We start from the raw sequence: 16,475 nt of genomic DNA on the forward strand, positions 1-16,475 counted from the left end.
TCCATCTGCTGCATGCAGGCCGCTTGGAGGAATTGAAGCAGGAGGTTCTGGGTAAGGGGCCATGACAGAGGCCATGCGGGCCTTAGAGGCCTCACCTACCTATCTACTCATCATCCATCCATCCATCCATCCATCCATCCATCCATCCATCCATATGTCCATCCATCCATCCATCCATCCATCCATCCATCCATCCATATGTCCATTTATCTATCCATTCATCTATCTGCCACAACTTTACTGGTTTAACTCTGTAGTTTTCCCTTTAGTACCAACCTCCATCCACCAATTCTTCCACCCATCTATCTCTCATCCATTTGTCCATTCATCTATTCATCAACCTGCCCACCTCTCAGTCTATCTACGTATCTGTTCCATCCACCTATTTTGCCACCCACTGTCCATTTTCAAACAACAGATATTCTTACTCAGAAGACACTTGACAAATCCTGAACACATTTCTGAGAGTCATACTGCAGGCAGAGGTTGCTGGCAGCATCAGGGGTAGAGTCCTGGTCAAGGCTCCATGTTACAGCAACCACAGCTCAGTGTGTACCACAGAGAACTATCAGCCCCAGTGCCAGAAATGCTGAGTTTAAGAGCCCAGGAAGACAGGATGGCTGTTCTTCAGCTCTCGGAATGATCTACTCTTTGTCCTCCACAGGGAACATGAATTGGATCTCCTGTCGGGGCATCTCTGGGGGCATTGAGGACCTGCTGGATGATTTTGACATGTGTGCCCCTCACATGGACTCTCCTGAGGTCGATCTGGTCAGAGAAGCCATCCAGCTGTGCCGCCCTGCCGTGGAGCTCCGGGGCCTGGGTGAGTGTCCTGGCCTGACAGGCTATGTTGTGCACTTGTCTCTAGAAACACATTCTTCCCAGGTGACTACAAGTTGATTTTTCACCAACCTACATATCCATCTGTCAATCATTCATGCATCTGCCCATCCACCCATTCATCCACCTGTCTATCCATCTACCCATCTACCCATTGATCCCCAAACCTTCCATTCACACATCTATATGTGTCTGTCTCCATCCACCCACAATGTCACTTTCTTGTTTAACTCCATAAAGCCTCCTTCAAAACTAAATTGTAGGATTTGGAATGCAGCCAGGAAGAACTTTGGAACAAAGCCTGAAAAACCAATGCTATCCCTCCCTCTGGACCTGCATTTTTCTTTAGACAGATCTAGGCAGGAAGTATTTCAGGGGAATGAAGGGAATTGTGTCAAGACTTAATAACAGGAGACAAAATAAGTCACGTGGATTTTGCTTTTGCTGTTTGTTTTTCAAGACAAGGTTTCTCTGTGGAGCCCTGGCTGTCCTGGAACTCACTCTGTACACCAGGCTGGCCTTGAACTCACAAAGATCCACCTGCCTCTGCCTCCCAAAGGATTTTTAATGGATAAAATCCAAAAAAGAAGGAGAATTGCAGGAAGATGGCTCAGTTAACCAAGTGCTGGCCATGAGAGCGGGCTGTCTTGCCCTTAGATCCCCAGCATGCAATTAAGAAGCCACTGGGGTGCTGCAGATCTCCCGTGCTCTGTGTTGGGTAGAGGCAGGAGGATCAGAGAATCTGCTGGCCAGTGAGTCCAGCTGGACTTGTGAGCTCTGAGGTCAGTGAGACCCTCATACCATGTGGAGAGTGGATAAAAAAGACACCTGATGGTGATTACTGACAGCATACACATGTGTATGCACACACATGAGTATACAAAAATGAACACATGAGCATGTACACATGCAGGCATGTGAATGCAGACTTGAACGTGCACACACACAAGGCTCACATAAGCATGCACACACACGCATGCAAACATGCACATATTGTAAGACCCCTGTGGGGAGACCCCCACTCAAATCTCGGGAGGACGTGCACCCAAGGAAACATGAGAGACCGTCTTGATATAAACACAAGAGGCAGTTTAATTTCGGAGCTCTGGGTCGACACGTATCTCACACAAGGGAGACAGAGGAATCGATGATGAGGCTCAGGGGTTAGGGGTTTATATAGGAAAAAGGTCTGAGGGAACAAAGGAATCAGCATAGTTATACATGATTGGCTAATTCAAATATCAGCTATAGTACGTGCAGATCAGAGCAGGAATTCCTAAGGTTTTTGCTAATCTGAGTCAACAGAGCATCTGGCTGACCTCGAACCATATCTAAGAGGACTAGATGGCCCATTACTCAGTTGGGTCATTTGCCCAGACATGTCCTTGCGTGCTAGGGCCCACCTAGACATGTCCTTGCATGCTTTCTCTTCTATATCTTTTTGACCTGTTAGTTGTCAGAATGTTTTAACATCTTGTTTTTTGTTCAGGCCTGCCTGTCTGGACATGCCCGAGCTTGATCTATGGTGTTTTTCTCAGGCTTGTAATTTTTTATTAGCCAGCACAGGCCTCAAACTTAATTTTCCTTTTCAATATGAGCATGTACACACAAGCATACACACATATGCATAATAACACGTGCAGATAAGCACACACACATACAAACATGCATACACATACACACGGGGCATACATAAGAGAGTACACATACGTATACAACACATATAAAATAATCACTGTAGGCAGCTGGGGCAATGCACCTGCTTTCCTAGAACTCAGGAACCTGAGGCTGGAGAACTATTGCAAATTCAATGCTAGCCTGGATTACATAGCCTGAGCTATGGTGTGAGACCCTGCTTGAACAAACCACACACATATGCACACATATGTGTACACACAGAGGAGAAAAGCAAATGTTCTATGAAGATTGTCTTTCCTTCCTTCAAGACAGAGTCTCACTGTGTAACTCAAGCTGGCTCAGTGAGAGACTTGATCTCAAAAAGTACGTGGCTCATTACATAAAGGCTCTTGTAGCAAGCCTGAGGACCTGAGTTCAGTCCTGGGACCCATGTGCTGGGAAGAGAAGTGATTCCCACAGGTTCTCCATCAACTGCCACACATGCACACAAGAAAAAAAAAAAAGCAAAATGTAATGTAAAGAATTCAAACAATTCAAAGAAGAATTGGTAATCTTAGAGTTTGGTAAACCACACCTCTGGGTGTGTTCTATGCATATGTCAAATAGGTGTGGGTGTGTCAGGTGTGTTCTGTGGATATCTTTGTCCCCCATATTTGTCTGATATGTGTGTGTGTGTGTGGTCTGTGTATGTATGTTTATGTATGTGTGTGCAGTGTGTCTGGTGTATGTATTGTGTGTGTGTCTGATGGGTGTAGTGTGTGTGTAGTATATGTGTGTAGTGTGTGTCTAATATGTGTATGGTGTGTGTGGTGTGTGTGTCTGATGGGTAAGTCTTATGTATGTGTTTGTATATATCTGATATGTACGTGTGATGCGTGTGTGGTGTGCGATGTGTGTGTGATGTGTGTGTGGTGTGTGTGTTTGATGGGTGTGTCTGGTGTGTGTGTGTGTGATGTGTTTGATGTGTATGTCTGGTGCATGTGTTTGATGGGTGTGTGGTGTGTGTGTGTGTGTGTGTGTGTGGTGTGTGTCTGTGTGTGTCAGGTGTGTCTTTGATGGCCATAGAGTGCTAGGGATCTGTTTGTCTCTGCCTCTCAGGTTACAGTGCACATTAGCAGGCTGGGCTTTTGCCTGGGTTCTGAAGATCAAACTTAAATCCTGATTCTTGTAAGGCCACCACTTACCAACTGAGCCACCATCCAGGTTGTTTAGACCCTCTGTGGCATTAGGCCCACACCATAGCTGTGCAACCCCATTATGACCCTCCCTCCACCCTCCCTGTGAAACCTTCACTCCCTATCTCCCTCCACAGGTCCAGAGTCCTTCCTCTTAGATTACTTTTGGGCTCTCTTCCTGAATTTGAAGGCTCTACATACTTCCTATAAATTGTTTGAGACACGGTCTCCTGTGTCCCAGGCTGGACTTTGAACTCCTGATCCACTTGCTGCCACTTCCCAAGTGCTGGGATGACAGGGATGTACTACTAGTTTTGCTTTATGTGATGCTGGGGATGGAGCCCAAAGCTTTGTGCATGTTGGGGGAGCATGCTACCTACTGAGCCATCCCCCACGATACACCCTCAGCAAGGACTTTGCAAAAGCTCCTTCATTTTACCACCCAGCAGCAGATGGAGATAACAGATATCACCACCAGAGGGCACTGCAGGCAGCACATTCCCAGTGCATTTCTCCTCCAGCATGGCCGCCCTGCAAGCAACCTTGTAGCTTTCAGGGAGCCAGTTCTGATCCTCCTTGTTTGTTTGTTTGTATTTTTATTTGTATGTTTAGGTGCCCATGCAGGATAGAGGAGTTGGATCCCTGGAGTTTGAGTTATAGGCGATTGTGAATCACCTGAACCTCTTAACCATTGAGAATTTTCTCTCAAGTCCCCTCCATATAAAAAATGTTTTGTTTGTGTGTGCACGTGCATGGTCAGCCACTCGAGTGTGAAAGTTGGAGAACAGTATGAGGGAGTTGGCTCTCTCCTTATATCTTGTGGGTCCTGGGTATCGAACTCAGGACATCAGGCTAGACAGCAAGCACATTTATTCCCTGAGCAGGATCTCTAGCCTCTGTTGCTTTTCAGTCAGGGTCGTGCTATTGACCTAGCCTTGAGCTCTATTATTATACCTAAGTACACTGTAGCTGACTTCAGACACACCGAACAGGCTGTCAGATCTCATTACGGAAGGTTGTGAGCCACCATGTGGTTGCTGGGATTTGAACTCAGGACCTTCGGAAGAGCAATCAGTACTCTTTTTTTTTTTTGTTTTGTTTTTGTTTTTTTTGTTTTTTTTCGAGACAGGGTTTCTCTGTGTAGCCTTGGCTGTCCTGGAATTCACTCTGTAGACCAGGCTGGCCTCGAACTTAGAAATCCACCTGCCTCTGCCTCCCAAGTGCTGGGATTAAAGGCGTGAGCCACCACCGCCCAGCGCAGTCAGTACCCTTAACCTCTGAGCCATCTCTCCAGCTGGCTTTGAGCTCTTTTTTTGTTTTGTTTTGTTTTGTTTTGTTTTCTGAGACAGGGTTTCTCTGTGTAGCCCTGGCTGTCCTGGAACTCACTCTGTAGACCAGGCTGGCCTTGAACTCAGAAATCCATCTGCCTCTGCCTCCCAAGGGTCCTGAGTTCAAATCCCAGCAACCACATGGTGTCCCACAACCATCTGTAATGAGATCTGACACCCTCTTCTGGTGTGTCTGAAGACAGCTACAGTGTACTCACATATAAAAAATAAATAAATCTTTAAAAAAAGAAAAAGAGTTGGGGCTCATTGGTATGAGGAGGCTCAGCCGGACAGTGACACCTCCTTTTGTTGCAGAGAAGAGCGTCCTATACACCGAGCTCCTGGCTAGACTCCTTTTCTTTGCGACGTCGCATCCAGCAATGATTGGACAGCTGTGCCAGCAAGCCCAGAGCTGGTTCCGTGCCTGCCCCCACCCGATGCTGGTGCCCCTGGCAGGATTCCTGCAGCCACCTGGTGGACCTCTCCAAGCTACTCTCACTGGGTGTCACAAAGGTGAGTGTCCCCAACATTACAAAACCCACACCAGCTCACTGCATACTCAGGGGCCCAGATGCCAGATATTTGGGGCTGCTTTCCGGGACTCCCCTCTGGGACCTTCCCTTGCTGCCTCATGCTGACTCGGCTTTGTGTGTCCCCTGGGACTGTAGTTTGTTGCTGTAAATACTGCTAATGATCCTGGAGCTGGCAGACTCCTGCCTCTGAGGTTTTTGTCCTAGAGAGTTGCTGGCTGCAGAGTTCCACAGGACTTGAGTTCTGACACAGCTGTGTTACCATACGTTCCCTTCCGTGCAACTCAGGCACTATCTACCCACACCCATACATATCCTTTTACCTTCCACCCATCACCTACCTCTCCACACACAATCTGTTCATCCACCCACCAACTTTATCTATCCGTTGATCCACTTACCATCCATCCATATTTATGTAAGTCTAGTCATCCACTTATCCACCCATACCCCAGCAGAGGAATTTTGCTCACTCATGCATCTATTGGTGTATTTGTTCATTAAGCCCCATTGATCCACACATCCATTCATCCACCCACCCACCTATCGTTCCTTCCCTCCATCCAATCTTTCACTCATTATCCACCCAGCTGCCTGATAGTTATTGGTTTTCTAAGACATTTTCTTTTTAAAATTTTTAAAATTTCTTTTTAAAATTCTCCATCTGTGTGTGTGTGTGTGTGTGTGTGTGTGTGTGTGTGTGTGTGTGTGCACGCGTGTGGAGAACTGAACCCAGGTCCTCTGGAAGAGCAAGTGCTCTTAGCCTCTAGGCCGTCTCTTCAGCCACCCTATGTCTATTCTTACATTACAACTGACATCACTCCACACGTCCCTTACTAAGCCAGTCCCGCCCTGCCCCTTCCTCTCATTACTCACAGCCGCTTAGCAACTGACCCTGGAACCCCTGCAGAGCTTTATCTCTCCACTTCCCCACTGGCCTCCCCTCCTCCTTCTCCCTCCTTTCCTTTGTCCATACACATTATCTCTCAGCCATCGTGAGATCCACACACATCCCAGGGCTCCAGGCTCCAGCTCTGGCCATCTGATGCCCCAGGCAGCTTCTCTCCACAACAGAAATTCTGACTGCTCAAAAGCCAGAGAGGAAATGACTCAGCAGCTGCACAGGGCTAAGGACACTGCTCTAGAGGGGGGCTAGTGAGAAGACTCTGTCATCCGTCCTTATGGTGTTACAGAACTAGGACTCTTTGAGTCTACTTGCCCGGTATGCTTTCACTGTGCGTCTTATTGGCCAGTGATGACTGCTGTAGCCCTTACTGTCATGGTGACATTTGAACCAGGGAGAAGGGGAGAGAGGACTGGACAGTAGGTCTCTTCCTTTTAGGGGCACCACCTAAAAGAACTTGTTTCTACTCTTATGTCTAGTACTAGGACATCTCCAACTGTAAGGCTGTGAGAAAATAGTTTCCTCATGTGAGCATTGGTATAATTTCTGTCTCTTGTCTCTGTTTCTGTCTCTGGCTCTCTCTCTCTCTCTGTTCTGGAGATTGTGCTTAGATAAAAACACACAAGCTTTGGGGCTTTCTCACTAAATGAAGAAGACAAAATGGCTATGAATACAGTCACAGGTGACTCTGAGATGCAGTGATGGATTAATGATGTCTGCCGTGGTATAGTCAGGGAATGTCACCACTGAGAGGCTTTCTATCATGTCTGGGACAGGGATGCATCTGTGCTTTGTGGGCTTCCTCTTGTCATGTCAGGGATTGAGGAGGCTGCCTACCCTGGGCTTCTGTTTCCTGACTTGTTTAAGTAGAAATAAAATGTGAGTTAATGTTTCCAAGATCACACAGTAACCTTGAGTACATGAGATGAAAAAGGAAAAACAATGAAATAAAGAAAGTAAGAGTTTGTATAATTGGGCCAACTGTGACTTAACAGTCCCCACCAATCATCCCTTCACATCTGGGGAAACTGAGGCATGAAGAAGGAAAGGACTCGATGGCATTCAGAAAAGTCTGATTTCTGCATGATGAGTTTCTCTTTTCTTTTTAGAACTCATTCATTTTATCTTCATGTGAATGTGTGTTTTACCTGCACGTCTGTCTGGTGACTGCCTGCTTGGTTTTGGCACAGGGGTCCTTTAGGTCCCCCTTAGGTTCTTTCTCAATTACTCCGTACCTTATTCATTGAGACAGAGTCCCCCAGTTGAACCCCAAACTCACCACTACAGCTATTCTAGCTACATAGCTTCCTCCAGGGACCTTGGCTCTGCTGTGTTTACATGGGTTCTGGGGATCCAGACTCTGGTCCACATGCTTAGCTGCACTAAGCCATCCTTCTAGGTCATGGGCTGGTGTTATCTAAGGCTAACCGGGTACCTCTCGGTTCAGCAACATTTTAACCAAAATCCACTGAGGTGAGATTGTTTGCCTAAACTATTAACAATCTTCACTTTCTTCCTCTTCTCCTCTTCTTCTTTGTGTGTGTGTGTGTGTGTGTGTGTGTGTGTGTGTATGCATGTATGTGCATATGTCCATGTCTGTGCATGTCTGTGTATACATGTGTGCATGTACATGCTTGTGTGTGTGTTTACACATATTACAGACCATGATGCTGAGGATGACATTGCAGAGTGGGCTGTATTCTTCAGCCTTAAGATGGTCCCGGGATGAAGCTCAGGTGGCCAGGCTCATGGGAAGAACTCTTACCTCCTGGGACAGCTGGCAAGGAGGCTGTCTGTCTAGAAGAGGTCTCCCTTGGTGTCTCAGGCTAGCCTGAAAAGCACTTCATAGCCCAGGTTGGCTTTGAGCTCATGATCATCCTCCTGCTTCAGTCTCCTGTGTGTCTATGAATGTGCATGTGAGTGTAGTGCCACCAGAGGCCACAGAGGGCATCAGATTCCCTAGAGCTAGGTTTAGAGGAGGTTTTGAGCCTTTCATCAGGCAAGAGCACATGGACACCATCTCCCCAGCTTCCTGAGCTGCTAGAGGAGAACCTCAGTGTGGGTCCTCACCTTTTACCGTGTTTATTTTATGTGTCTGTCCAAATGCATGCATTGCATATATGTACAGACAGATAGAAGGCACCTCATGGGTGTCTGGAACTAAACCCTGGTCCTCTGCAAAGTTAGTAGGAATTCTAGATCACTAAGCTATCGCTCCAGCCTGCCTTCCGCTTTGATTGAGGCCGTGTCTCTCCTGTTCGCTGCCCCGTACTGCAGTCTAGTGGCCATCAAGATTCCATCGCATCTCCTGTCCTGGGGTACATATGTTCATCCTACTGTGCCTGGATGTACATGGGCTTTGGGATCCAAACTCCAGTCACTGCACTACCTCCTAGTCCCCTTGCTCATCACAGGCTGGGCTGGTGAGAGGCTTCTCACCAAACCCGATGACCTGGGTCTGATCCTAGGAACCCACATGATGGAAGGAGATGACTTACTCCTGCAAGTTTTCCTCTGATCTACACACACACACACACACACACACACACACACACACACATGCAGAGACACACAAACACACACACATAGGGAGACACACAGAGACAAACACACAGGCATACACAAACACACACAGACACAGATGAACATACACAGAGACATACACAGACACATACACAGACACACACACAAAGACACACACACAAAGACACACAAACACACAAAGAGACTCACAGACACACAAAGAGATACACACAGAGAGACACAGACACACACACAGACACACACAGACAGACACATACACACAGATACACACAGAAACACACAGACACACACAGAGACAGATACAGAAACACACAGAGAGAGACACACACAAAGATACATATACAGAGAGATAGACACAGAAACACACACAGAGATACACTGAGACATACACAGAGACACACAGAGACATACACACACACTGAGACATACACAGAGACACAGACACAGAAGCACTTTAAAGTAAAAAGAAGTCTTTAATTACATAGAAAAATTCATGGTGTAGGCAGTGTCTGGTCCTTCCTTCTAAAGTCTCTGTCCTTTCTGGCTGTGTGACTTCAGGATGGCCCCTGGGTCTGTTTGTACCTTGTTTTTCCTGTTTATAAATGGGATCTTACAGACTCTGGCTGAGGCCACAGCTGTGAGCATCCAGGTCCTCACTGTAACCTCTGTGTGTCTTCAGGCATCACCGCCATAGCATGGAGCCTGGAAGAGAAACTCCTGGTGGTGGGCACCCAGGATGGTGCCATGGTCGTGTGGGACGTGGAGGAACAACAGGTGGTCCATGTTCTAATGGGACACACAGGTGACCAGTGACACACAGGGTGGCTGCACTCTGTCCCTAGGTTCCTCCTCCCTCACACATTGATATCCTTGCACTGAAACTCTTGGGCTTGCTCTGCATCAGTCAGAACTGCATAACAATTCACCTCACACACAGTGGCTGCAAACAAGATTTTTATTTTAAAGAAATTAGGAGGCAGGGGCTGGGAAGATTGGCTCGGGGTCTTAGTGTCCAGGTTCAGTTCCAGCACCCATGTCAGGTGGCTCACACTGCTTGTAACCCCAGCTCCAGGACATCCCAGGCCTTCTTTTGGCCTCTACAGGCACCTGCGGACACACAAAGACAGACATACACAGACACATACACACATATATACATACATACACAAACACACACATACACATGCACACACCTATACCTACACATATATACACATACATACACACACCTATACCTACACATATATACACATACATACACACACATACACACATACATACACATACACACACCCACACACACATATAGACATACACACACATACACATACATACACATACACATATACACACAAACACACACATACATACACACACATACACACATACATACATAAAAGTCTTAGCAGTATTTCAGGGAGGGGGCAGTGCTATGAGGTACCTCTGCAGGAGACACGACTCCTGTGAGTTGTTCTCTGACACGCCCCACACACACTAAAATAATAAACTTTAATTTAAAAAGGCTAAAACTAGGCTCACAATATAAACTATTAAAAATCTGCCAGGCAGGGGTTGGGGATTTAGCTCAGTGGTAGAGCGCTTGCCTAGCAAGCGTAAGGCCCTGGGTTCGGTCCTCAGCTCTAGAAAAAAAAAAAAAAAAAAGACAAAATAACAAAAAGACCAAAAAAAAAAAAGGTGAAAAACTGCCAGGCTGTGGTGACGCATGCCTTTAATCCCAGAACTTGGGAGGCAGAGACAGGAGGATTTCTGAGTTCGAGGCCAGCCTGGTCTACAGAGAGAGTTCCAGGACAGCCAAGGCTATACAGAGAAACCGAGAAACCCTTTCTCGAAAAACAAACAAACAAACAAACAAAAAAACCCTAAAACAAACTAAAAACAAACTAGTAAGTATTTCAGTGTAACATCTCATGCATCACATGTCATATATGCTATCTATAATGTCTGAATCATGTTCACCTCCTCTCTCCACTCATGTCCTCCTTTCTCTCCTGTCTGGTCTCCTTCTCTTCCTAGGCAGTCCCTGCCTTGCTTTCCTTTGTGGGATGTGGGCTGTGGGACATGAGATATGAGTCATGGGGTATGGGATGTGGGTTGTGGGTCATGGGTCATGGGTCATGAACCAAAGCATGTCAGTAGGGTCATTTACAGGGGCTCGGGCTGAAACATCTACCTTCCCACCAACCATTAACTGCATGTAAGTCCTCAGAGAGACATAGGACTCTTCCCTTCGATGACCGATGGTGATGGTTCCAGTCCTACGCAGACCTTGAGTGGAATCACAGCTGCTTGAGCTCATGAGTGGGGTGGTCTTGTCATGCTTGAAAGCATTCTCACAGTGTCAATGTTCCCACAATGCTTCAGTGCTCCTTCCTGCTCTCGTAGTCTTTCCTCCTATCCCATGATGTTCTCTGAGTCCTGCGAGGGTGTGTGATATAGACAATCCATTTTAGGGGGTCATCACTCAGCAGTCACCTTATGCTCACAAGCCTCGTCTTTTGAGGGCTAGTACCCTGCAGAGTGGTTCTTCCAGTCCCAGCCAGGCTGGCACATGCCCTGATACTCCACTGCAGTCACATGGGCAAGTGGCTACCTCACAGTGTTCTTAACTGAGACTGTTCATCTCTTGATGGGAGGAACTGAAAAGCTGTCTTGTCAACAGCAGGGGTCCAAGGACAGAGTAGATAATATCATCAAAGGCATGGATCAGGGACAGAAAAAATTGTAATCATTTTTGCAATGTGTCTTCATCCATTTTCTGTTGCTGTAACAGAATGTTATGGACTGGGTAATTTTAAACAGAAGTTTATCTGAGTAATGGATCTCGAGTCTGGGAATCCAAAAGTACAGTCATTGCGTCTGCCGCACCATCACATGCTGAAGAGCATTTGCCCCAGTTTTGTTGCTCTGATGAAATACTCTAGCAAGGGCTGTAGAGATGGCTCAGTGGCTGGAGAGATGGCTCAGTGGCTAGAAGCACTTGTTGCTTTTATGGAGGGCCTCGCTTTTGGCTCACAGCCATCCACAATTTTAGTTCTAGATGATCTAATGCCCTGTTCTGACCTCCAGAGGCCCTAGGCACACACATGGTACACATATACTCGTAAAATAAAATAAATACATCCAAATAATCATTTTAAAACTGCTCAACTAAGGGGAGGGTGGGAGGTTCACAGTTCCAGGTTACAATCCATCATTGCAGGGAAGTCACAGTGGCAGGAGCTTGAGGCAGCTAGTCACACCCATAGTGAGAGCAGAGAGAGAGAAAGAGAGACAGAGAGAGAGAGAGACAGATAGACAGACAGACAGAAAGAGACAGAGAGAGACAGAGAGACAGATATATATATATATATATATAGAGAGAGAGAGAGAGAGACAGACAGACAGACAGACAGAAAGAGACAGATAGAGACAGAGAGACAGAAAAAGACAGAGACAGACAGAGAAAGAGACAGATATAGTGAGACAGAGAGAGAGACAGAGAGAGTGGGACAGAGGCAGACAGACAGACAGACACACACACACACAGAGCAAGCAGAGAGAGTAATGCTGCAAGCTCTCCTGATCCATTCATGCACACTTGCTTGCTTGCTTGTGCTCAGCTTGATTTTTTCCCACTTTTACACAGTTCAGGACCTTCTGTCTAGGGGATGGTGCTGCCCATAGTGGGCAAGTCTCCTCACAGCAATTAAGGCAATCATCAGTTTCCCATAGATCTGGCCACAAACAACTCCTTGTTCCCAGATGAGTCTAGTTGTGTTAAGTTGACAAAGTAACTCTCACAGCATTGTATGGAGAAGGGATGTTCAGGAGAAAGGAAAGGGGACCAAGTGGCCCTTGTAACTACCTTGACTCCTGTGACTGTGACACCAATCTCCTTATGAGCTCTCATCACTAACCAAAGTGATGAGAGTTCCTTCTCTACACACTGTTGCAACAGGGACATGTATTTTTTTGGGGGCAGGGGGTGGAGACTTTCAAGTCACAACCAATCTTCCATAGATAGTCTTCATTCATCAAAGCAATTATTGAATGTCTCATGCATACTGCACCAAAACATGCAACCATTTTACATTCTAAAAATAACATCAAGGGGCTGGAGGGATTGCTGAGTGGTTAGGGGCTCTTGCTGTTCTTCTAGAGGACTAGGGTTCAGTTCTCAACACCATGGCAGGAGGCTTACAACCACCTGCGACTCCATCTCTGGGAATCCAATGCCCTCTTTGGGCATCTATGAGCACCATATGCACAAACCCACATTCACATACATTTAAAAATAAAATTTAAGAATAATTCAGCTGGGCAGTGGTGGCTCTCGTCTTTAATCCCAGCACTTGAGAAGCAGAGGCAGGCAGATTTCTGAGTTCGAGGCCAGCCTGGTCTACAGAGTGAGTTCCAGGACAGCCAGGGCTACACAGAGAAACTCTGTCTCGAAAAACCAAAACAAACAAACAAAAAAAGTAATAAATTCACTGGGTAGTAGTGGGAGGCACAGGCATGATGGTCTCTGAATTCAAGGCCAGCCTGATGTGTACACTGAGTTCCAGGACAGTCAGGGCTACACAGAGAAACCCTGTTTCAACCCTGTTTCAAAGAATCAGCCGTAGTAATAATAAAGATACATTCTTTTTTAAATGATATAAAATATGGCATAAATACTGCTTGGGCTGGCAAAATGGCTCATCGGGTAAAGGCACTTATCTCACAAACCTCAAAAACCTGGTGACCTGAGTTTGATTACCAGAACCTATGTAGAGGTAGAAGACGACTCCAGAAAGTTCTCTGACCTCCACATGTACCGTGCATGGTAGCAATATGCCATTCCCTCCCCCAATACCATGCACATGCATGCAATGATGATGGATTTTTTTAAAAAAATTTATAAGTACTGCAAACTCTCCACTTGCTATTTCCCATCTTTTACTGTCTCCATGCTCCCCAACACTGTGTGTGAAGGAGATGACATGGTACAGTGTGATGTTTTGTTTTGTCAATTTGACACAATAGAATCACCTGGGAAGAGAGTCTCTGAGAGGGACTCCAGATCAAGTTAGTCTTCAGGGATTGTCTTGAGGTAGGAGGACCCACCCACTGTGGGCAGTACCATTCCCTAGGCTTATTCTCCCTGCTCTTGACTGTGTGTGTGACTGCTGCTTCCATCTTCCCCTGACTCCCCCTCCGTGATGGACTGCAACCTGGAACCAGAACTGAATAAACCCTTCTCTTCTCCCCTAAGTTGTGTTTGTCAGGTTATTTAACACAGCCACAGAGAATGGACTGAAATAAAGTATCTCTTCCCAGCTCTGTGTTCAACGCCCTTATACTAACAATGGAAACCAGCTAAGGCTAAAGATTTGCACCATGGGAGTGGGCAGGAGCAGTAAGTCCCAGTTTCTGGCCTGGCAGGCTGTAGTTACCAACACATTGTTGTTCTGGCTTCTCTCAGTGGGGGCGGGGTGGGGTATATAATTTCAGATTGAACATTATGTAAAATATGTAGATATATTATAGAGAGATAGAAGATAGATATTTTTGCTTTTTTCTGTTTGTTGTTTATTTTTAGAGATTTTTCTGTTATACTTGAGCCAAAGGTTGAGAAGTAGGTGTTTAGTTTCTTTTTCTTTCTTTCTTTTTTGGTTTTTGTTTTTGTTTTTCGAGACAGAGTTTCTCTGTAGAGCCCTGGCTGTCCTGGAAATCACTCTGTAGACCAGGCTGGCCTCCAACTCAGAAATCCCCCTGCCTCTGCCTCCCAAGTGCTGGGATTAAAGGCGTGCGCCACCAACGCCCGGCTCTAGTTGTTTAGTTTCTTGTTTGTTTTTGCCCGGCTCTAGTTGTTTAGTTTCTTGTTTGTTTTTGTTTTTGTTTTGAGGCAAAGTTTTTTTTTTCCTAGGTAGCTCTGGCTGGCCTGGAACTGTCTATGTAGACCAGACTGGCCTTGAACTCACAGAAATTTGCCCATCTCTGCCTCCCCTGAGCACTGGAACACACCCAGTTGTCTAGGTTTTTGAGACACAGGTAGAAACCAGGTAAACTGTGTCCAGCTAACCCGCTGTCCCACACTGTGTCCACTGCAGCTGAAGTGAGGTGTGTGCGAGTGTTTGCCCAAGGGACTCTTGCCATCTCTGCGTCAAAGGACCGTACCCTGCGTGTGTGGAGTCTGCTCTCTGGCCAGGAGAAAGTCACCATTTTGGATGGAGGGTCACCAAATCCCACAGAGCCCCAGAGCTGGGACCTTCATGTGGATGAGATAAACAATGTTGTATACTCGATATCTGGTGCAAAGGTAACAAACTGGGTTCTGTGTGCCCTTGCATGAGTGTGAGTGTGTGTGTGTGTGTGTGTGTGCGTGTGCATGTGCATGCATTTGTGTGTGCATGCACATCATGTGTACACACAAGAGGGTGGGGTATAGCGCCACATAAGAGAAGTTGGTTGTGGTGGCACACGGCTAGAGTTCCAGCACTTGGGCAGCAAGCCCATCTCAGCAGGTAGGCTCAGACTTGTTGAGAAGCTCTGAGGTGAATGGCTTGGTTCATTGCCTCAGCAGGTTTGCCACTGCCTCTGATGACATTAACTCAGCTTCCAAACCCACAGGGTGGAGTGTGATAACAGTGGGGGACAGCAATATGTGAAGGTGTTTGTGTGTGCATGTGTGTGTCTGCATATGTGTGTACGCACATGTGCGTATGTGCTAGTGCATGTCCACATTTGCACACATGCACATGCGCGCGCACACACACACACACACACATACACACACATACACACATGCTTTGGTACATACCTAGAAGCCAGCTAACAGAGTGAATTCCAGGACAGCCATTGCTACACAGAGACCCAACCAAACCAAACAAAATGGGCTGGGGAGGTGGCTCGGAGGGTGACGCTCTCTCTGTTGCTGTGAAAGCTGGAGGACCTTGATGCAGGGTCTCTCTCTCTCTCTTTTTGTTTTTTTTTCGAGACAGGGTTTCTCTGTGTAGGCTTGGCTGTCCTGGAACTCACTCTGTAGATCAGGCTGGCCTCGAACTCAGAAATACGCCTGCCTCTGCCTCCCAAGTGCTGGGATTAAAGGCGTGGGATACCACCGCCCAGCTCGACGCAGGTTCTTCACAGCACATAAAAGCTGTCTGTGGCAGGGTGACCTGTGACCCCATCGCTGAAGGACAGAGACAGGTGGATCTGACTGTGGATTCTGGGGTCTCACTAACCAGCTAGCCTAGCCCGTATGTCAGTGAGCTCTGTTTTCAGTGACAGTGGACAGCAGGGTCTCCCTCACTCTGAGAGGATCTCTTATTCCTTAGTCTGATGGGTTAGCCATCACTCTGTGATGCTCTGGCTTTGCCTTCCAAATGCTGGCTGGCAGCAGTGCTGCACCTGCCTGTTCCCAGGCTTGCCCAGCGAGTGCTGTATCTGCTACCACAGTATCTTTCCTTTCTTTTCTTTCTTTCTCTTTCTTTCTTTCTTTCTTTCTTTCTTTCTTTCTTTCTTTCTTTCTTTC

General features: G+C 46.7%; 1 protein-coding gene across 4 annotated transcripts in view; it reads left to right on the top strand.

Annotated features, from left to right (window-relative positions):
- Nucleotides 1-16,475, top strand: part of Nwd1 (NACHT and WD repeat domain containing 1) — a 63,623-nt gene that overhangs the window by 28,256 nt on the left and 18,892 nt on the right. For all 4 annotated transcript variants that reach the window (XM_031340305.1, XM_031340307.1, XM_031340309.1 and 1 more), the window contains 5 exons: nucleotides 1-51; nucleotides 665-823; nucleotides 5,297-5,494; nucleotides 9,639-9,761; nucleotides 15,052-15,260. The exon at nucleotides 1-51 is cut by the window's left edge and continues 67 nt beyond it. In XM_031340305.1, the coding sequence (XP_031196165.1) occupies nucleotides 1-51; nucleotides 665-823; nucleotides 5,297-5,494; nucleotides 9,639-9,761; nucleotides 15,052-15,260 (740 nt within the window). The remainder of the gene's footprint in view (nucleotides 52-664; nucleotides 824-5,296; nucleotides 5,495-9,638; nucleotides 9,762-15,051; nucleotides 15,261-16,475) is intronic.

The sequence above is a fragment of the Mastomys coucha genome, unplaced genomic scaffold, assembly GCF_008632895.1.
Source record: "Mastomys coucha isolate ucsf_1 unplaced genomic scaffold, UCSF_Mcou_1 pScaffold22, whole genome shotgun sequence".
Lineage (NCBI taxonomy): Eukaryota > Metazoa > Chordata > Mammalia > Rodentia > Muridae > Mastomys > Mastomys coucha.